The sequence below is a fragment of the Hemicordylus capensis genome, chromosome 6, assembly GCF_027244095.1.
Source record: "Hemicordylus capensis ecotype Gifberg chromosome 6, rHemCap1.1.pri, whole genome shotgun sequence".
Classification (NCBI taxonomy): Eukaryota; Metazoa; Chordata; class Lepidosauria; order Squamata; family Cordylidae; genus Hemicordylus; species Hemicordylus capensis.
This window is the reverse complement of record NC_069662.1, coordinates 34,703,147-34,725,243: the sequence shown is the minus strand read 5'-3', so window position 1 is coordinate 34,725,243 and position 22,097 is coordinate 34,703,147. Positions and strand designations below refer to the sequence as shown.

At 45.1% G+C, this 22,097-nt stretch overlaps 1 protein-coding gene across 3 annotated transcripts; it reads left to right on the top strand.

Annotated features, from left to right (window-relative positions):
• Window positions 1-609: 609 nt before the first annotated feature.
• On the top strand, window positions 610-18,427 carry ASPDH (aspartate dehydrogenase domain containing). Of its 3 annotated transcripts, none has more exons than XM_053258954.1 (8): window positions 610-687; window positions 3,844-3,915; window positions 5,255-5,399; window positions 8,108-8,192; window positions 10,654-10,803; window positions 13,672-13,898; window positions 13,998-14,137; window positions 16,233-18,427. In XM_053258954.1, the coding sequence occupies exons 2-8, from the start codon at window positions 3,861-3,863 to the stop codon at window positions 16,268-16,270; spliced, it is 840 nt and encodes a 279-aa protein (XP_053114929.1). In that variant the 5' UTR covers window positions 610-687; window positions 3,844-3,860; the 3' UTR covers window positions 16,271-18,427. The 3 variants fall into 3 exon arrangements, with proteins under 3 accessions (XP_053114929.1, XP_053114927.1, XP_053114928.1); XM_053258952.1 differs by having other exon boundaries at window positions 682-687; window positions 3,778-3,915; XM_053258953.1 differs by lacking the exons at window positions 610-687; window positions 3,844-3,915 and having other exon boundaries at window positions 4,702-5,399.
• Window positions 18,428-22,097: the final 3,670 nt, after the last annotated feature.

Here is a 22,097-nt window from a genome sequence, read left to right as displayed (position 1 = left end):
AGAGAGAGAGAGAGAGAGAGAGAGAGAGAGAGAGAGAGAGAGAGAGACTGCATGCATGGGGCATGTATGGTATTATTTGCCTAGCAGTGAGAGAAAGGGCATGCTGAGAATGTTCCCCCCCCCCCCGCCACTATGTCCTTTCACTTCTTCTGCAGCAAAGGTTGGGCCTGGGGGGCTGGGGAGGGGAAGAAGGTGAGGGCCCATCTTCAATTCTTGTCCCAGGGCCCACTCCAACCTTGCTACCACTGCTAGTCTCCTAAAGCAAATATTTACAAAGACACTGCAAATCTGGAGTGTCAAATCTGAACTCCCTCCTCCAAAGGAAATCAAACCCCGGGGCACTGCCCTTTGAACTTCTTGCTGCTCAGAAGTGTGGAATGTGTAGCAGCAACATTAACCGTCTACCTGTGGCGACAGATCGGTGTGATGGCTCATTCACACATCCAAGTCATTACTGGGTGTTGCAGCTGACAAATCACTCAGCTGTGGTTGCGAGGCAATTTCACGATGGTCTGCCTGCTAACTGTCTAAAACCATTGACTTCCTGATGGGTTACAGGTCCCAGAGTAATAATTAACCTCTCACAGGGATGGATCGGCCAAAGGGCAGCCAGGCACATAATACTCCTGCTTCTCGCTGGGAACCTGGAGCTGTCCAAGAACCAGAGAAAGAGTGCTGTAAACTCGGGTGAGTCAGCTTGAAAAGTAGAAGGGAATTTAGGGTGATAGTGATAGGAGGGGCATGGAATGAATGTTGAGGACAGACAGCTGGCTCTGTACCCAGACAGGGGCGGCTCTTTCGTGAGGCAAGGTGAGGCAGTCACCTCAGGCAGCAGATTATTGGGGTGCCAACAGGGCAGCAAGATGCCCTTTGCTATCGCCATTGGACCAGCTCTTTGGGACTGATCTAACCCATGCAAACTTTGCAGGAAGCTCCTTTCCTCACACTCCTTGCAAAGCTTTCAGGAAGCATGAGAAAGAGAAAGAGAAAGAGAAGGCTGCTAACAACTTTCCCTAATACACATTGCAAAGGGGGCTGGCCCCCAACAGGGGCCTGGGGCAAGGAATAATCATAATGATAATGATAATAATAATTATTATAATTTATGATGTTTTAAAGTTTCATTTATGGTAATTTTAATCTGTTTTATGTGATTTTTAGGTTTTAGTTGCTGTTTAAAATTGTAAACCAACCTGTGATTTTATATAGGGCAGTATATAAGTGAGTGAGTTAATTAATTAAACACAATTATTAATTGTATGAATATATGAGGTGTCTGTAATATGTTTAGAAAATGGCTCTCATCTGAGCCATGGAAATTTTTTATTTAGAAATATATAAAATGTTACATAGGGAAATATAATATACCCCTACTAACTGAGCAAAGGGACACCTTTTAAAGTGGTGATTATCTTTTATTGATTGATTGATTTGATTTGATTTGATTTCTATTCTGCCTTTCCAAAAATGGCTCAGGGGGAGAGCAACTGGTCCTATCCAACCTCGGCACAGCACCCCACCAGCAGCTATTGTTGGTATCTGCCTTATGTTTCTTTTTAGATTATGAGCTCTTTGGGGACAGGGGACCATCTTATTTATGTATTATTTATTTTTCTATGTAAAGTGCTTTGAAAACTTTGGCTGAAGAGCGGTATATAAATATCTGTAGTACTAGTAGTATATGAGCCTGAGATTTTCTATAGGGCAGTGTATAAATTATTTATTAATTATATTTAATAATAATAATAATAATAATAATAATAATAATAATAATAAATTTTCTGTTAGAGTTACTGATAAGCAGGCAAAGTGGTGAGTCATCAATTTCTGCCTTCCCCTCCTCCCCTCTTTCTTCATGTGCTAACTAGGTGCCTGATTAGATTTAGGGAGAGTGTTTGGGATATAAGAGTGTGGATTTTTAAACACTGAGATATAAAACGCTAAAGTTGATGTCTTTACATCGAAATGTTTGTTCTTTACTTGCAGATTTTATATTTTTTTATTCTAAGTAGCGCAATAAAAAGGTCTAGAGAGAAGAACTTGGTGTAGATCCATCATGCGTATTGCATCGCCAGTATATCATCTATATTAAATGTGTTAAATAAAATAATAATAAACAAATAAATAAATGTTACGCCTTATCGCATGCACCCACAATACCTTGGGCCACCCCTGTAGCTAGAAGCACAGAACAAACAGATCTTTATAACAGTAAATAGTCGGTGGTGGTGGTGGTGCAGGGAAGAGATGGAAGCAAAAAAAATATGGATATTATTTCGAATATTTGTATACTGCTTTTTCAACAAAGTTTAAAAAGCATGTACAGGCTCACTTACAGCACAAGCTGCCGTGAATGTTGTAACACAATGTGCAAACAGTTGCGCAAGTGCACCCTTGTGCATATACAAAAACTGCACCAACGCAGTTGTGCAACAGTTCGGCCATTATTTCAAATTGTAGCTGGAGATGATGGGAGCAGTGTTCCCTCCAACAGGATTCCCAGATGTTGACTACAACTCCCATAATGCCCAAGCAAAAGCCATTGCAGCTGGGGATTCTGGGAGTTGTAGTCAACAACATCTGGGAATTCCTCTTAAGAGGGAACACTGGATGAGAGGTGCAACCCAACAACAGCTGGAAAGCCTCAGGTTGGCCACCCCTGTCATATAGCATCCACTCTTCTTCTGAAGGCAGGGAGCTAGAGGGCCAGGCCCATGTGCAGCTCTTTACGGAGAAATCTCATCCAAATTCTGGAATGTGATGGACACACATTTGTGAACCGGCTGCTCTGAAAATCAAAGAGCTTGTTTGCTCAAGTGGCATAATGACATTGACATGGCTGCTCTTTTCCTTTCTCTCCCTGCACACTTTATATGCATGAACACAGAGTTGCAAGCAGATGTTTAATGCACAATGCACAGTACTAGAAAAGCACAATTTACAATGACATTTGCAATGGATGGTTATAGTTTGCATTTTACAAATGATTACCAAGTCTTCACTTTGTGACCCCAAGCGAGGATGAAACCCTGAGTGTGTTGCCCAATTTTACATTTATTCATTATTTATTTACAGTTTGGAGTAACTTCTTGCGTTTGGACTACAACTTTCATCATCTCCGGCTTTTGGCCCTTGTGGCCAGGGATGATGGGAGTTCTAGTCCAAAAGCAAGTCACCCAAGATTAGGGCTGTTCTCATGACCCTAAACAGAGTGGGATGAGCACCAAGCCGGGAAGCTGAGCGGGACATGCATGGCCAACCCACATTCTGTCACCAACATGTAATCTAGAGTGGGCAAAAAATGGTCTTACACAGCTTCTGGCTCCTATATAGCAATAGCAATAGCACTTACATTTATATACCACTCTATAGCTGGAAGCTCTCTAAGCGGTTTACAATGATTTAGCATATTGCCCCCCAACATTCTGAGTACTCATTTTACCGACCTCGGAAGGATGGAAGGCTGAGTCAACCTTGAGCCCCTGGTCAGGATCGAACTTGCAACCTTCTGGTTACAGGGTGGCAGTTTTACCACTGCGCCACCAGGGGCTCATTTGATCACCCTCTTCACCTACCTTTGCATTCACACAACTGTGCAACTGTTGCAAACCACATGGGTCTCCGCCCCTGGCTGGGCACTCCTCCTACCCTATTTAGGATTGTGAGAATGAGCACCAGTTAGTTTAATCATATCTATCTATCTATCTATCTATCTATCTATCTATCTATCTATCTATCTATCTCCTGCCTTCAAAACTTTAAATGTCCTCCCATCAGTTTCAGATCCATTCTTCCTTGTGGTGAACCACATCTTTTATATGTCTGGTTTTCTTTTCACATCAGTGAAAACAGCAGGAGGAATGTCCAAGAGCCAAGGCAGGAGACGGGTTGGAATTGTGGGCTATGGACATTTAGGTAGGTAGCACTTCCTCTCAATTTCCTTCCTCAATGGCACTTCCGGGATGGGGCTCACCAACACTCCAATTGTGGTAGCACTAGTGACTGCTCCAAGACAGCCCTCCTCCTCCACCACCTCCACTCCCACTCTGCTAAACTGGTGAAGGGAGCAGAAGGAATTGGACTGGTGCGGTATACTGTGGGCCTAGAGGCAGGGGAGTAACAAGGCTGGAGTGGGCCCAGAGACAAAATTTTTAAATGGGCCCCTTGCTGATACACACACACACACTTTACAATATATAGCCATGTGACTTGCCTCTGGGGGGCCCCTCGAGTCGTGGGGGCCCACAGGCAGCTGCCTCCCCTTGCCTAATAGTAGTTACACCCCTGCCTAGAGGGTTCCTGCAGAGACGCTCCAGACCAGCATTGTACTCACTGGCTCAAAGCACTTCCTCCTTCTGCTCCCCTCCCTGGCTTTTCAAAACTTAGGATGGGAGTGAAGGAAGAGGATGGAGGGAAGTGATGGCAACTGACACTGCTACTGGTGGGGTAAGTGGAGATGCGAGGCGGCGGGCTGGGCTGTGTGTGTGTGTGTGTGTAAGTAAGAAGGGCTGGGCAGTGAACTGGAAGGAGAGTGAGTGAGGTCGTTCTCACGACCACCCTTTTGTGGATAGGAGAGGAACAGAGGCTCATCTCCTACCCAGTGCCTGCCTAATGGGGTAGCTCAGCTATTGCACCCATGTTTTAACTGAGGTAAGACAGAAGCCGCCCCCCCCCCCACCGTCCTATCTCAGCTTCTGATCATGTGGGTGATTGGAGGGACTTCTGCAGTTCCCAGGAGCTGGCAGCCATGTTCACAAGCGAGTCCAGAGGAAAGCAGGGCCAGGGAGAGGCATGCTGCTGCATTGCTGAGGGCTGCCTCTCCACTGCTCATACAGTGCATTGTGGGATATGGGAGGACTTCTTCCTCCCAATCCCATTTCATGAGGTTGCTGCCATGCTGGTCGTGTGGGTGCACGAGCGACAGAGCCCATAGGAGGCTCTGATAGTCTGGGGGAAGGCAGGATCCTACCTGCCTTCCCCATAGCTCACCCTACTTTAGTCATGTGTATGGCCTCAGTGAGTGAGTGAGATTTGGGGGGAGGAGGCGACTTTGACTGCGCTTCACCCACTGCACACCACAGGAAGAGACAGCATATTACTTCCCCACCGCAGGGGCTTGGGCTGCAACTGTGTTCATCTTGGGTTGTGTTCATTAAATTGCATTGCAGGAGACAAATTTGGAGGGCAATCGGTATGGGAGAAACAGCGTTGGTTCCAGCATTCCTGGTGTTTTTCTGCCTCACTTTCTCTCCAGGTCAGTATCTTGTACAACAGCTCCAAAAAGATGGTTCCCAACACGGCTTGGAGCTGGCCTTTGTTTGGAACCGGGATGCCAGCAAGTTGGAGGGGACGGTGCCAGCGGAGCTGCAGTTGGGAGACCTGACAGATTTCTTGGAGCGGTAAGCAAGCCAGCCCAGCCAGGGGCTGCTTTGGCATGGCAGGATGGGCAGAATGACACACCACAAATCTGCAGGCAGGCATTAAGGCATGTCATAAGAGGGGCTATAAATCAATGGCAGAGGACACGAGGGTCCCGGGTTCAGTTCCCAGCAACTTCAGTTAAAGGATCCACGAAGCAAGGTTGGGAAAGACCCCTGGGAAAGGCCATCTAGCCCTGGAGAACTGGGCTAGGTGGATAAACGATCTGACCCAGAGGAGGGACTGTAGCTCAGCTGGAGAGTTCGTGTGTGGCATGCAGAAGGCTTGGGATTTGGCCTCCACTGAAAAAGCATATCAGGCAAAGAAGCCTTTGTCTGTGCCTTCAGAAAGCGGCTGCCAGTCAGAATACACACTACTGAGTGGGAAGGACCAACTCAGTATATGGCAGCTTTATCTGCTAGGATTGCTACACACAGGAAGTTCCCTTATATCAAGTCAGATTATAATTGGCCCATCTAGCTCAGTATTCTCCACAGCAGGGGCTGCACAGTTTCAGCCCTCCAGCTGTTTTTGGACTGCAGTTCCCATAATCCCCAGCTACATCGGCCAATAGCCAGGGATTATGGGAGCTGTAGGCCAACATCTGCAGGAGGGCTGGAGTTGTGCAGCCCTGATCTACACTGACTGGCAGCAGCTCTCCAAGGTTTCAGGCAGGAATCCTTCCCAGGCCTACTTGGAGATGCCAGGGATTGAACCTGGGACTTCCTTCCTTCCTTTCTTTTTTACACATTTTATATCCCGCTCTTCCTCCAAGGAGCCCAGAGTGGTGTACTACATACTTAAGTTTCTCCTCACAACAACCCTGTGAAGTAGGCTAGGCTGAGAGAGAAGTGACTGGCCCAGAGTCACCCAGCAAGTCTCATGGCTGAATGGGGATTTGAACTCGGGTCTCCCCGGTCCTAGTCCAGCACTCTAACCACTATACCACACTGGCTCTTTCTGCATGCAAAGCAGATGCCCTGCCGCTGAGCTACAGCTGAATTCCCAAATACTGTATTCAATTAAATGTTCAGTTCACCATGTGTGCATGTACACCATGTGTACCTGCCTAACCCTCACGCAAACTGAGACAATTACAAATCTTTTTTTAGTTCATTTAGTGCAAACTTCCTTGCCTGCATGTGGAAGAAAGCTGGTCTTGTGGCAACAAGCACAAACTGTCCCCTTTGCTAAGCAGAGTCTACCCTGGTTTGCATTTGAATGGGAGACTACATGTGTGAGCACAGTGAAAGATATTCCCTTTAGGGGATGAAGCCACTTTTGGGAAGAGCATCTGCAGGTTTGCATGCAGAAGGTTCCATGTTCCCTTCCTGGCATCTCCAAGATAAGGCCAAGAGAGACTCCTGCCGGCAACCTTTGTGAAGCTGCTGCCAGTCTGTGTAGACAATACTGAGCGAGATGGACCAATGGTCTGACTCAGTAGAAGGCAGCTTCCTATGTTCCTATGTTCTGAAATGATTGATTGCCAAGGGATGGTTCACAAATGCATGGTCCTCACTGGATTGTGCTACACTTGATGACCAGCAGCTGAACATGTGGACTGATTTCATTGAAAAGTAATATGTGTCAGGTGATAGGTTTCAGGGGGCCCTCAGCAAATTGCCCACCATGGACTCCCTCCTGTCTGGATGGGTCTCCAGAGTGTCAGTTGTTACCACCAAACAGCAACTAAGGGCACAGAGATGGTCTTGGGGGTCAACAGTGGGTCCTTTTGAGGGCCCTGGACAGCTGCCCAACTTCTAATGCTGGTCCTGTGAGGTGACATAAATATCCTACCCATTGTTTTATGACAGCGATGGCCCATTCACATGTGCAAATCATCATGGGATGCTGCAGTCATCAGATGATGATCATACATGTGTTGAGCAGCCCAAGTCAATTCCGTGCCCATGGCAAACTGTGTGGATCATCTCATGCTGCTCATCCCAGGCATATCGGACCACATGCTTGGTGCAAAATATTCATGCAAACACAGGCACATCCACTTTGGGCAGACAAAGAAGTCCGCCCAGCCCAATTTGGACATAAGTGTTTAATTGTATTTGCTCCTGATCGCATGCCTTTTCTGAAGTGACCCCATAAGTGTATTCACATGAAAAAGTTTGCAGGATGAGTTCTCCACATAGCTTGGACAACAGGATAATCCAATTAGATCCCAGCATCTACGGTAGCAATGCTCTGTGCTGGACAATGTTCTGCGCCCGTCACTTGAAGCAGCAAGCTATGCACATCTTCCGTGTTTTCTGTGGAAATGCAAAGGATCCTGGATCTCACACTGCTGCCATTTGGGCTGAGGAAATGTTGTGGGCTGAATTGTTGTAGGTTGCTAGGATCCCTTATGACACTTTCCCCAGAAAGATTACACAATGTATTCATTGGAACATGACTTTTCCATGGATACACAATTACTGAACGTCAATCATAGGTACAGTTGTACAGTATATCTTTCAGTATTCATTAGGAACTTGGGATCAATCCATAAAGTGATCCACAAAGTGTGTGTGGGGGCAGGGGGGGAGTATACACTATCAATAAAATATGCCATCAAGGAGGAATGACATGCCACCCACCTATTATCCATGGTTACCACTATAGTTTGGCTCAAGTCCTGGTCTAGAGTGTCCCTGACATAACTGTTGATCCAGTTTTCTGTTTCCTCTCTTCCAAGCCGTGCTGATATCATTGTTGAAGTGGCCCATCCCTGCATTGCCCAGGACCATGGAGAGTCCTTCCTTAAAGCGGCAGATTTCATGGTGAGGGCTCCAGATGTCTCCAGATACGTCAGTAGCCTCTCTTTTTTGTGTGTGTTGGGGCGAAGGAGGAGCTTTCCTTGCTTTGGCAAAAACCATCTCTTGCCCACTGCTATAAACTTGCTGCTGTTCTCTTTGTGTCTCTGTTCTGTGCTCTGGCTTGAGATTTTATTCATAGGGTCTGACATCCAGACTAACACTGCACTTGTGCAACAAACAAAAAAAGGTTCCAAGTTGCTCAATCTCTTGCTATGCTCCTATAGGGACATAGCAAGCTGCCTTATACCAAGTCAGACCCTTGGTCCATCTAGCTCAGTGTTGTCCAAGGATAGTGAGTAGCGTTGTATTTTCCCTTGCAGCATATATGGACTGAGGAAGAGGTCTCACTGCAGGAGGCACGCCACAGGTTGTGCAAATGGATCTGGTGAAACACTAGTCTGGAACACCAGCTCCCGGGTTAGTGGAACTAGCTAGCGCAACATCCTTGCACTAGCACAACATCCCCTGCTAAATGAGCAAAGAGGTACCTTTTGAAAGTGGCAATTCTCTTTATATAGCAGAGGGAGAGCAACTGGCCCTATCCAGCCCCAGCAAAACATTCCTCCAGTGGCTGCTGTTGCTGGTGCCTGTGTCATGTTTCTTTTTTTGGAACCCATCTTTATTTATTTATATCTGCCTATCTGCCTGCCTTGCCTGCCTGCCTGCCTATCTATCTATCTATCTATCTATCTATCTATCTATCTATCTATCTAATCCACTTTGGGAACTTTTGTTGAAAAGTGGTATATAAATATTCGCCGTCGTAGTGCAACATGTCTGCACAAGTGCAGTCTTAATCTGGATGCCCGCCAGTGTTCCCTCTATCAGGGATTCCCAGATGTTGTTGACTACAACTCCCAGAAGCCCCAGCTGCAATGGCTTTTGTTTGGGGATTTGGGAAGTTGTAGTCAACAACATCTGGGAATTTCTGTTAGAGGGAACACTGATGCCAGTCAATGTCTATAGCACTGTTTTCAACTGCAATCTCATGCACACTTCTAAGGAAGTAAATCTCATTGAACAAAGATAGGCTTACTGTTGAGCAAACACGTACAGGGATGCAGCTGTCAGTGTACAAAGTGCTTTAGAATTCCTATCTCATTTTATTGCCATAACAACCCTGAGATAGTGTCCTGCCCAGGTCTGCTCAGTATATTTTGTGGCTGTGTGAAGAAGATTGCTTCCCTCTCCTCTAGAAATGCTCATCTGCATCCAGCCCTCTTTGATGGGACATACAAAAAGAACAACACAGATGACCATTGGAATGATCAGGTTCCACTTACCTGAAGGGTTCTTCAAATAAGTGTTGCCCTCTTTCACCTTCAAAATTCCAAATACCCAATTAGGATGAAGGTTACCTTTTGAGAACTCTTGGGTCCCGTCTTAAATGACAAAAAGCTGTTAGCCATTATAATTTTAAAAAACCTCAACAATATTAATTTATGAGTGGTCTTGAGGCAGTATGAGAAATATGCAAAACTTTTGCTGGGCCTTTTTTGAAAGGAAACTCTCCCACCAGCCACCCAAATGGGGATACTGTGTGCACGCGCAACGTTATGCCAGAGTGGAGCTGCCCTGATGCACAACTCTGTCGACAGTGTTTACAATGACACAGCAGTGCAGGTGGGGCTCCTGCCAATCACACTGCATTGTGCAATATGTATGTAACTAATTAATGCCCCCACCAGCCACCTAATGGCTCAGCGGGGAAAAGGCTTGACTACCAAGCCAGAGGCTGCCGATTCAAATCCCCATTGGTATGTTCCCCAAACTATGGGAAACACCTATATCGGGCAGCAGAGATATAGGAAGGTGCTGAAAGGCATCATCTCACACTGTGCGGGAGGAGGCAATAGCAAACCCCTCCTGTATTCTACCAAAGAAAACCACAGGGCTCTGTGGGTGCCAGGAGTTGACACCGACTTGACGGCACATTTTACCTTACCCATTCACAGTGGATCAAAACTGATTAAATAAGGAGCAATTCAGGGGCAATTCGGCACTTATCCCCTAACCACGCCGAAGAAATAAAACCTCCGCGATACTGAGCCTGCATGCAGAAATCTTTCAATTAGCATTATAAAGGAACTTTGCTGAATAGAACTTATAGACATAACAGAAAGATCTTAACCATGGAGAAGGGGCTTTGCTGGATAATATTGTTATGTTAAAATGTGTGTAGAACTTGCATTTTAATTCCACTTCCAGCTTATTATGGAAAAGCAATTTCTCAGGAGTTCTCAAGGGCTCTAGTGTATAAGCAATTGAAATCAGTTCTTTGCCACTAACTAAATGTAGAGCAGTAGTTTGTTTGTTTTTTTAAAGTGTGTCTGTTCCTACTCACCCTCAGCCTACCCTGCAACAACAGTGCTCCTTCCTTCAGACTCCCAGGACCAATAACTGCTAACATCTCTCTGTCCACTAGGTGGGGTCACCAACAGCTCTGGCAGATTTCGGCACAGAGCTTAAACTGCGCGAAGCGGCAAGACAAGCTGGGCACACTCTGTATATCCCCAGTGGGGCTCTATGGGGTGGGCAAGACATCCAAAGGCTGCATGATGGAGGGATGCTCCAGGTAAGATCTCAGCGAAGCCTGCTGTTCAGGGAAGGGGCATAGCTCAGTGGTAGGGAACATGCTTTGCAGGCAGAGATTCTCAGGTTCAAAGCCTGGTACCTCCAGGTAGGGCTGGGCAAGACCCCTGCCCGAAACCCAGGACAGCCACTGCCAGTCAGTGGCTACCATCCGGGCTAAATGACTCCTGAGTAGTCCTATTGAAATTAAGTACAGCTTGAGTATCCCTTATCCGAACTGCTTGAGACCAGAAGTGTTCCGGATTTTGGATTTTTCTGGATTTTGGAATATTTGCATACTGTAATGAGATATCCTGGGCATGGGATCCAAGTCTAAACACGAAAGGTTACTGTACACTGTATTTTATTTGTTTAGCTTTTATTTAAAGTATAAAAACAAATAAGCATTGGATTTACGATAACTACAGGTAGCTGTAAATGTAATGAAAACTAATTGCGAGACATTTTTCAACGCAATAATGTTGCTGGTCATGTTAGACTCAAACATGGCATTTTAGGTGGAGATGAAATTCAGATTTCATGTGAAAATAATGTTTTGTACTTACTAAAAAAAAGCCGTGGTGGTTTCCAGATTTTGGAGCATTCTGGATTTCTGATGTCCGAATCAGGGATACTCAACCTGTAGTTCTTTAGAGTAACTCCTGAGTTGAACTATTGCATTACTTAGTCTGGATGTCAGCAGTGTAGTAGACAACACTAACCAAGATGGACCGATGGCTTGATTCAGTATAAAGCATGTGGTCAGAACCACCTAAAGGCCCCTGATTCAGTCCCTGGCATCTCCAGTTAGAAGTGTTGAGTAGAAAGTGATGGGAAAGAGCTCTGCCAGGAGCTCTGCCAGGGCGGGTAGGGCTGGGCTGCACTGAATAATGAACTAATTAATAATGAACTGAACTACCCCGAACTAATTAATAATGAACTGAACTACCCCTGCTAACTTGGCAAAGAGGCACCTTTTACCGTGGTGATTCTCTTTATTTAGAAGGAAAGTAACTGGCCCTGCCCACCCCCAGCACAGTACCTCCAGTGACTGTTGCTGGTGTCTATCTTGTTTCTTTTTAGATTGTGAGCCCTTTGGGGACAGGGATCCATCTTACTTATTTATTATTTCTCCGTGTAAACCACCTTGAGCCATTTTTGGAAGGGCGGTATAGAAATCGAATGAATGAATGACTGAATGATGGCTTGACCCAGTAAAAGGCAGCTTCCTATGTCATAGTAATATAGGAAGCTGCCATGTACTGAGTCAGACCCTTGGTCCATCTAGCTCAGTATTGTCTACATAGACTGGCAGCGGCTTCTCCAAGGTTGCAGGCAAGAATCTCTCTCAGCCCTGTCTTGGAGTTGCCAGGGAGGGAACTTGGAACCTTCTGCATGCAAGCATGCAGGGCTCTTCCCAGAGCAGCCCCATCCTCTGTGGGGAACACCTTACAGTGCTCACACATGTAGTATCCCATTCAAATACAAACCAGGGGGACCCTGCTTAGCAAAGGAGACAATTTATGCTTGCTACCACAACGCCAGCTCTCCTCTTGGACAAAGAGATACATTTTAAAGTGGTGGCTTTCTTATATTTAGTGGGGGAGTCGAGTTGTCCCTTTTCAGCCCAGCATAGCTTCTCTCCACTATGTTCTCGGTGGTGTGTGTGTGTGTGTGTGCGCATGCATTTTATACTGCGAGCTCTTTGGGGTCAGGGAAGCATTTCAGTGGGCGGGACACAGACTAAGTCATGACTAAGTCCTATTGAAATTAATGGGACTTAAGTTAATCATCTCTCATTTGTCTCATTTATTTCAATAATGCTTAGTTGTGACTAACATAGTGTGCATCCTGCCCTATCTCTTTGTTGTGGTGTTGGTTTTAGTGGCTGACATCCAGACTAAAGTACTATGTGTAGTTCCACTGAAATTAATGGAACGAGTTAGACATGAACGTGTCCCATTAATTTCATTGGAACTGCCCATGAGTAATTTAGTCTGGATGTTAGTCACTATGTTTAATGTTTCATCTGCTGCTTATATAGGGTAGGATGTTGTGGTTTTTTTAGTTTTTTAGTTCTCAGTTTTTAGCTTTTGATTAATAACTTTTAATTTGAAACCTTTCAAATGTGTAATTTTAAATGTGGTTTTAGCCTGGTCTTTTAACTTGTTTAATTTCTTTAATCTTTTACTTGACTTTGCATCTGTTTTGTATCTGTTTTGTTGAAGTTGTGAGGTGACCCATTCAGTAGTGTACTGCAAGGGTGGAATATATATATTTTAAATAAATTATAACAATTATAATTATTGATGTATGAGAATGTGAACTGATAAACGGAAGAGCAGACACAGAGAGAGAGATGAAGAGTAAGTAGTGTGGGGCAGCTGATCCTCAGGTCCTGCCAGTATCATGTATTTATGATATGTTTATTTATTTTATTTTAACATTTATATCCTGCTGTTCCTCCAAGAAGCCCAGAGTGGTATACAGTCATCCTTCACCAATCGCAGTTTCCCCCAAACCGTGGTTTTGAATATCCGCGATGGGGAAATTGTGACCTGTCTCGCCAACTGCGACTCAAGTATTCGCGGTTTGGTGAGATTTTTTGATAATTGGGGGGGGGTGATTTCTGAGTATTTGGGGTGATTTCTGTGGGTCCCCCCTCACTCCTCTTGCTGTCCATTGGGGTCTTAAAGGGATTCCGGGTGATTTTTTTGGTCATTTTTTCTTTATTAGGTTTTTTAGCTACCATGATTCCCCTAACCTCATTTACAATGCTTTTCAATTCAAGGGTCTTTCATTCGAACAGGGAGGGAGGGAAGGGAAGCCTCAGAATTTGTGATCTCTCTCACTTCCATTTTGCCTGTTCTAGGCCTTGACCGTCACCATGGTGAAACATCCAGACAGTTTCCGGCTGGGGGGGCACCTGGGAGAGCTTGTGCAGGGGGCCCAGCAGGAGCGCAAGGTGCTCTATTATGGCCCCGTGCGCGGACTGTGTCCCCTGGCCCCAAATAATGTCAACACCATGGCGGCCGCCTGTATGGCCGCCCCCAGCCTGGGATTTGATGGCGTAAAAGGCTGTCTCGTAGCTGATCCTAAGTAAGTCTCTGACCCACCCTGTCTGGTATGGGGGGATGTCGACAAGCTGGTGATCTGGTGCCATCTTTCTTCCCACCTGACTGTAATTCTCCATTGCAGCCTCCCTGACTATCACGTGGTGGAGATTGAGGCAACCGGGCCAGGTGGATTCTCCGTCAGCACCAGGCGCAAGAACCCTGCTGCCTGCGGGGCTGTCACGGGGGCGGCCACCTTTGTGGCTTTCTGGAGCAGCTTATTGGGTGAGGATGAATTCCTTCTGTCTCTGGGATTCCCAAACTCTCCATCCTGACTGAGGAGGAGAGCTAGTCTTGTGGTAGTGAGCATAAATTGCCCCCTTTGCCAAGCAGGGTCTGCCTTGGTTTGCATTTGGATGGGTGAGTGCTGTCAGATATTCCCCTTAGAGGATCAGCCACAGCTCATTGGAAGAACATCTGCATGCTTGCTTGCGAAAGGCCCCAAGTTCACTAAGTGGCAGCTCCAGGTAGGGCTGGGAGAGACTCCTAATTGAAACCTTGGGAGAGCTGCTGTTTCTCGTGTCTACAGTGTAGGCCAGGGCTGCTCAACTTCAGCCCTCCTGCCTACAACTCTCATAATCCTTGGCTATTGGCCACTGTGGCTGGGGATTATGGGAGTTGTAGTCCAAAAACGGGCAAAGTTGCGCAGGCCTGGTGTAGACAATACGGAGTTCAATGAACCGAGGGTCTGACTCAGTATAAGGCAGCTTCCCGTGTCTGCATGATTCTGTCCCTAACCACATGCCCAATCCTTTGCCATGGCTTCTTCAGGAGAAGATAACCTTTGTCTTAACTACAGTACCTGAGCCTTTCATCTTGGCCCGAATTGCAGCACTTTTCTGCACCTCCTAGAGAAGAAAGCACTCTTCATTTAAGGCATCGCTGAACTTTGATCCACACCCCAAGTGAAATAAATAAAGAGAAACCAGTAGAAATATGCATGTGTACCTCCCCGAAAAGGGTTGGTGCAATGTAAGGATTGGGCAGATAAACATTACTCCTGAATGTGCATGTGGTGGGGAGCAGAATCTGTTCACTGGCTCCACCTCTGTCCCTACACACATCCAGAAGCCCTATTCAGCACCTACACAATGTGTACAGTGCACGCATGTAAAGATCAGTATGCACATAGTGTCATTCATATGCTACACTGAACATGTACAGTAGCACACTTCCTATCTGCACCCTGCATTTGAAGAGACAGGTTTACTTTTAAAGTAAGTGCATGCAATGCATTTTATCTTGTGAGTCCCCAAAAGAACTGTTATTTGGCAGCCTTTAGATACAATTCTTATGTACAGTCATTCACACAAACATATGTACATGTGTACACAGACTCTTGTACAATATAATGTCTGAATAGGGCTAGCATTTCTGAAAGAGCCTATACCACCTTGAGACTGTTTTAATGAAAGGGGGTATAGACAATTAACAATAAAATAAATGTACAAATTGGAGGCAAGGTCCATGATCGCACATACAGTACAGAGCTTGCAAGGTTTATACACATGGAATGTAGACTCTTTCAGATGTTGTGCTGAATCTTTATGTTATGCTGAATGTTTGGGGCAGGAGGGAAACCAGGGGCGTGTGATCCCACTCCCCACAATGAATTTATTTATCTATTTTTCAAATTTGTAGACCACCCCAAACTTCCGTCTCTAAGTGGTTTACAACAACATCAAACAGATTTAAAATGAACCTTACAACAATTTAAAGCCACAGTCCAGTTAAAAAGCTTGGGTGAAAAAAAAAGAAGTCTTTAGAAACTCTTTAAAACTTGTCAGAGTCTAGATGACGAGGCTCTTATTTCAGCAGGGAGCACATTCCAGAGACTCGAGGCAGTAACAGAGAAGACCCATCCCTGCATAGCCAGTGGCAACTGCAGACAAAATTCATAATGTGTTCAGTGCTTCAGAACTTGATATTCAGAAGATAGGAAGTGCTCAACATTATATAGTTTTGGGGTTTTTTTAAAAGGTTAGATGAGATCATAGGATCAATATATGATTTATATTAAGGCTGCTTCATATATACATATTTTTAATTTTTATAAGGTTTTAAATAACTTTTATATTAAGTGCCAATAAATAAAATACATGACTTACCAAAACAAAACAAACAAACAAAAAGTCTTGATGGTCAGAGGGGTTGATAGAGGAAAACATATATGCAGTAAGACTAATAACTGACAGCTTAGTATATCTTTGAAGACAAATTCCTTCTTCAAACATCTGAGTGTCTTGAATGCCTCCGCTAGAGGTGGGGGGCCATTCTCTGGGACCTGATCTTTTCTCCCTTCCTCCTTTCCTCCTTGCAGTATGTCAGGGCCATGGAGGCCGAGTCTATCTTTGCTGAGCCCTAGTGTCTCCCTATATTCTCAAGAGGATACAGAAAAGATACCTCTTGACTGTGGCAATGACAGAGATTGAGAAGGCAGGAACAGACAGCAACAGCTGGTTGAAGAAGATGGATAAGCTTTCCCCTGTATCTTGCTGCTTGTCATCAATCCAACAATTCTACAGGCATCCATCTAGCAATGTCTGCAACTACCACTCCATCTAATTCTGAAATGCTGGCCTTTCTCCACAACTAGGAAGGAACATTTGACTGTGCAAAAAAAGATTCAGCCAACCAGCCACTAACATATTGGTTAAATACTGACCACCTAATAGTCAAGCATTTTAAAAATATTTGCTTTATTCAAACAACAAAAAAGGTATTTTTATTTATCAACAGCTTTAATACCTGTGCTCTTGACAGAAAGGCACTAGGTTGGTTCTCATGATGATTCTGCCACCAAAAGTCAGGAGGAGGAGGAGGCATGGCGTTTCCCCAGCAGGAAGTTAAGTTGTTATTTACGTACCGTGTTTCCCCGAAAATAAGACAGTGTCTTATATTAATTTTAGCCCCCCAAAATGCACTAGGGCAATTAGCAGTACATCAGAAATTGCTGCTAGGTCTTACTTTCGGGGTAGGTCTTACTTTCGGGGAAACAGGGTAGTAACCACCTTAGCCTCATGGAGTATTTGGTCATGGTCAAATACTGTATTTACCCGAATAGAAGACTAAAGGAAAGGAAAGGAAAGGAAAGGAAAGGAAAGGAAAGGTTGTGCCATTGAGTTGGTGTTGACTCCTAGCGATCGCATAGATTTGTCTATCCATGTGATTTTCTTGGTCTCAGGAGTGGTTTACCAGTGCCTCCTCCCTCACAGTATGAGATGATGCCTTCAGCCCCTTCCTGTATCTCTGCTGACTAATATAGGTGACTACAGATATATTTACTAGGCACAGTCTGGGAAGCACACCAGCAGGGATTTGAACTAATAGCCTCTTGCACTCTAGGCAAGCTGCTTCTCCACTGTACCATCACAGCTGAACCTCCTTAAAAAATAGGTTAAATACCGGTATTGACCCAAAAGGAAGAGGACCCTGAATTTAAGATTACTCTCCAATTTCTAACATCAAAGAACTGGGGAAAACCTTGAGGCTGTTCTCATGCACAGCCCAATCCAGGCGCAGCCCAACTCAGGTAAAAGCGCTCCCTTACTCTCGGCTACCTGCTCGTGTGCGAGTAGGGGCTGTTTCCAGCATGGCCACACACAGAGATGGGAGCTCTCTCAGGGGAATCCACCAAATGCATCGCACATGTCACATGGTGCATTTTGGGATTCTCGGAGGCCAGGATGAGGACCGACCTCAGATCAGTCCTCCCTGTACCACACTGCAAGGAGCAGGGCTGATTGTGTGGGACAACAGAACACACTCTCACTAGGCAACGAAGGATCGTCTGGGGGGAAGGCAAGGTTTGGGAAGCCTGCCCGCCTGCCTAGTAGGTTGTGTGAATTGCCCCCTTGTCTTGGATTCAGGCTTGTTCTCCAGAACGACAGCCAGCTAGGAAGAGCATCCAGCCCGCTTCAAGCCCTGTGTGCGCTCCTGAAAAACAGTCATGTGTTGGCAGAAACTGAAATGGGAGGAGGGAAAGTGACTGTGTACTAGCCACGAACTGGGTAGGACAGCGGGGCCAACCAACCTGGTTTACCCAGCATTGTATCACGGGTGGTGGGAAAGCATGTCCTACACTGTTCTATCCAGATCACAGCCACGATCACTTCCCCCTCCTCCCACCTTGATTTTTGCCAATTCACGACCATTCTCTGGAGCACACACAAGGCATGGAGCCTGGCTGGATGCTCCTCCTACCCTGAGTTTGATCTTGAGCACCTGCCTAGAATTTGGTCAACTGACAAACAAGCCCGTTCAATCCCCAACCCATCCAGTTTTCATTCCATCCAGTCCTCTGATCTTCCTCCCACTATCCATCTGCACAAAACATCTTAAGACTACAATGTTATACACACTTCCTTGTTGGGAGCAAGTCAGAATGCTCATTAGAGACAAATCTCAAGAAAGCCTTTCTTGTAATACAAGGAGGTTTTAGAAGAACATCTATTCTCCATCTTTTCTCCTGGCCTCTTTCTTTTTGTAGTCATTAAACTTTAATTTGCATTTGTATTTTTTGCCTTGACATTGTTTATACTTTGATAAGCGACTGCCACCCAATGAAAAAAAAATCTTGTATCGATTTAACTGCATGAGATTTAGCCAATTAATGAGCTAAATACATTTGGCAAAGGAATGAATTTTCTGAAGAAAAACACTTCCCTTGCTTTCATTATGTGTACTTCACATTTGAGGTTTTGTGGTTTTATTATTTGATCCATGTAATTTTGAAGCTGTGCATTTTTAATTGACTTTATGGACATTTACATGGTTTGAAGACTAAATCAATACATTGATTAGTTTTAGAGGATGAACATGGGCATCCCATTTTAGGAGAGGAATTTTCTCATCTGAGGGAGGAGGAATACTTCTAAGCTTCTGCTTGCCACCCATAGTTTTCACAAAGTTTTAAAATTAAAAATGACTAACCATTGTTTAACATCAGGTGCCTGGCTAATCAGGGGCACTTTTTTTAATTGATCAAAAGGGTTTTAATGTGATGAGTCTAACAGAACCTAACATATTAACTTACTAAGCACTGCAGCTCTTATGTTAATTATTAATTTTACTCTTGTGGGTCAACAGACAGGTGAGATGTGGAATGTTATTTTTGTTTTATGTTGCAAAAACTTAAAATAATGCAGGTGTGTATTGTAGCATTTAGGACATACTATGCTGCACTGTGGCTTCAGCCCCCATGACTATGGACAGCATCCAAACTAGTTAGTCATGACTAAGCAGCACTGAAATCAATGAGACAAGTGAAGTTTCAATGGGACTTACAGTGAGGGAAATAAGTATTTGATCCCCTGCTGATTTTGTCCATTTGCCCTCTGACACAGAAATGACCAGGCTATAATTGGAATGGTAGGTTTATTGTAGCTGTGAGAGACAGAATAACAACAAACAAACCCTCAAAAGCCCAGTGCCCAAAAGTCAGCGATGGATTTGCATTGTAGTGAGGGAAATAAGTATTCGATCCCCTATCAACCAGCAAGATTTCAGGCTCCCAGGTGTCTTTTCACTATATGCAGGTAACAAGCTGAGATGAGGAACACCCTCTGTAAGGGAGTGCTCCTAATCCCAGCTTGTTACAGTACCTGTATAAAAGACACCTGTCCATAGAAGCAAGCAATCACTCAGCTTCCAAACTCACCACCATGCCCAAGACCAAAGAGCTGTCGAAGGATGTCAGGGACAAGGTTGTACACCTGCACAAGGCTGGACTGAGCTACAAGACTATTGCCAAGCAGCTTGGTGAGAAGGTGACTACAGTTGGCACGATAACTCACAAATGGAAGAAACACAAAATAACTGTCAATCTCCCTCAGTCTGGGGCTCCATGCAAGATCTCACCTCGTGGAGTTGCAATGATCATGAGAACGGTGACAAAGCAGCCCAGAACTACACGGGGAGAACTTGTCAATGATCTCAGGGCAGCTGGAACCATAGTCACCAAGAAAACAATTGGTAACACACTACGCCGTGAAGGACTGAAATCTTGCAGTGCCCGCAAGGTCCCCCTGCTCAAGGCAGCACATTTACAGGCCCATCTGCAGTTTGCCAATGCACATCTGAATGATCCAGAGGAGAACTGGACGAAAGTGTTGTGGTCAGATGAGACCAAAATCGAGCTCTTTGGCATCAACTCAACTCGCCGTGTGTGGAGGAGGAGGAATGCTGCCTATGAGCCCAAGAACACCATCCCCACCGTCAAACATGGAGGTGGACACATTATGCTTTGGGGGTGTTTTTCTGCTAAGGGGACAGGACACCTTCACCGCATCGAAGGGATGATGGACGGGACCATGTACCGTCAGATCTTGGGTGAGCACCTCCTTCCCTCAGCCAGGGCATTGAGAATGGGTCGTGGATGGGTATTCCAGCATGACAATGACCCAAAACACACAGCCAAGGCAACAAAGGAGTGGCTCAAGAAGAAGCACATGAAGGTCCTGGAGTGGCCCAGCCAGTCTCCAGACCTTAATCCCATAGAAAATCTGTGGAGGGAGCTGAAGGTTCGGGTTGCCAAACATCAGCCTCGAAACCTTTCTGACTTGGAGAGGATCTGCAAAGAGGAGTGGGACAACATCCCTCCTGGGTTGTGTGCAAACCTGGTGGCCAACTACAAGAAACGTCTGACCTCTGTGATTGCCAACAAGGGTTTTGCCACCAAGTACTAAGACATCTTTTGTGAAGGGATTGAATACTTTTTTCCCTCACTACAATGCAAATCCATCACTGACTTTTGGGCACTGGGCTTTTGAGGGTTTGTTTGTTGTTATTCTGTCTCTCACAGCTACAATAAACCTACCATTCCAATTATAGCCTGGTCATTTCTGTGTCAGAGGGCAAACGGACAAAATCAGCAGGGGATCAAATACTTATTTCCCTCACTGTAGTAATGACTAAGTTAGTCTGCATGCTGCCCAGTGTCCATAAGAAGTAATGGTCATCTTTTATTGGCAATGTGCATGTCCATGCTTCATACTATACATCATCAGAGCAATACTTTATACATCAAAAAGTGATGTGAACGGTCAGGCAGCGTGCTACCAGGTATGGTGCAGAAAGGACATCTTCACACTCAGCCTGCCTCTGCAGAAGTGTTGTACTGTTGTTATCTATAAAAATTTTGTTGTATTTTAATTTTTTAAAATGTAAATGGCCTAGAGATGCATATGTTAGGTAGTCAATCAATCAATCAATCATATAAAACAGACCATTGTCCCTTAACAGCTTGGGGCCCACGGGATTTAAGAGAACGCCTTCTTCCCCGCCACCTATTAAGATCTTCAGGGGAAGCTCGTCTGAGGATGCCGCCGGCTCGTCTGGTGGCGACTCAAAGGCAAGCCTTCTCTGTAGTTGCCCCAGGGCTGTGGAATGCACTTCCTGCTGAGATTGTTGCTGCTCCATCCCTGTTGGCTTTTAGGAACCAACTAAAGACACATCTCTTCAGCCAAGCCTTTTAGTTAATTGGTGTTTTTTTATGGGTATTTCAAAAACATATTTTATATGTTTTAACTGTTAAATTCTTGGTTGTTTTATGTTGTAAACCACCTAGAGACTTCGGTAGTGGGCAGAATACACATATGCTAAATAAATAAATACCAAACAAACAAACAAACCAGAATAGTTATCCTTATTTCTGAGACTACTGCGCATGGGGAGCAATGTTTACTGGAAGTCTAATGCTAAATCTGCAAACATACTGAGAATACCTTCTGCGCTTACCAGATGGTTAGTGCTAAATACATGTAGCAATGTTATGTCATATGTCATAAAGGATATGCCTCGTTTCAGAGTTTCATATCCCCACAGAGTATAAGGGTTGTCACCTTTTCTGCTGCCAGAGAGTCTACCATTAACTTCTGCCGGACGGTAAGAAAATCAACTGAGGCAGCATTACGTACATGGAGATACAGGGGAAGGATGTGCTGCAGCTGCACCTGTTGAATTCCTTCCTCTCTCTCTCTCTCTCTCTCTCTCTCTCTCTCATACACACACTGGGAGCGACATTACTCTCTGAGTAACAAAGCAAGCTTTGGTTCTTTCTGCATCCCTGGCTGGGGCAATATTAAGCTGAAGCACCGATACTCTCTCAAAACCCAGGTCCCCCACCATGCCCATGCCCTCTCGCAGTGCATTCGGGGAGCTGTATTTTTCTCGCTGCCATTGATGG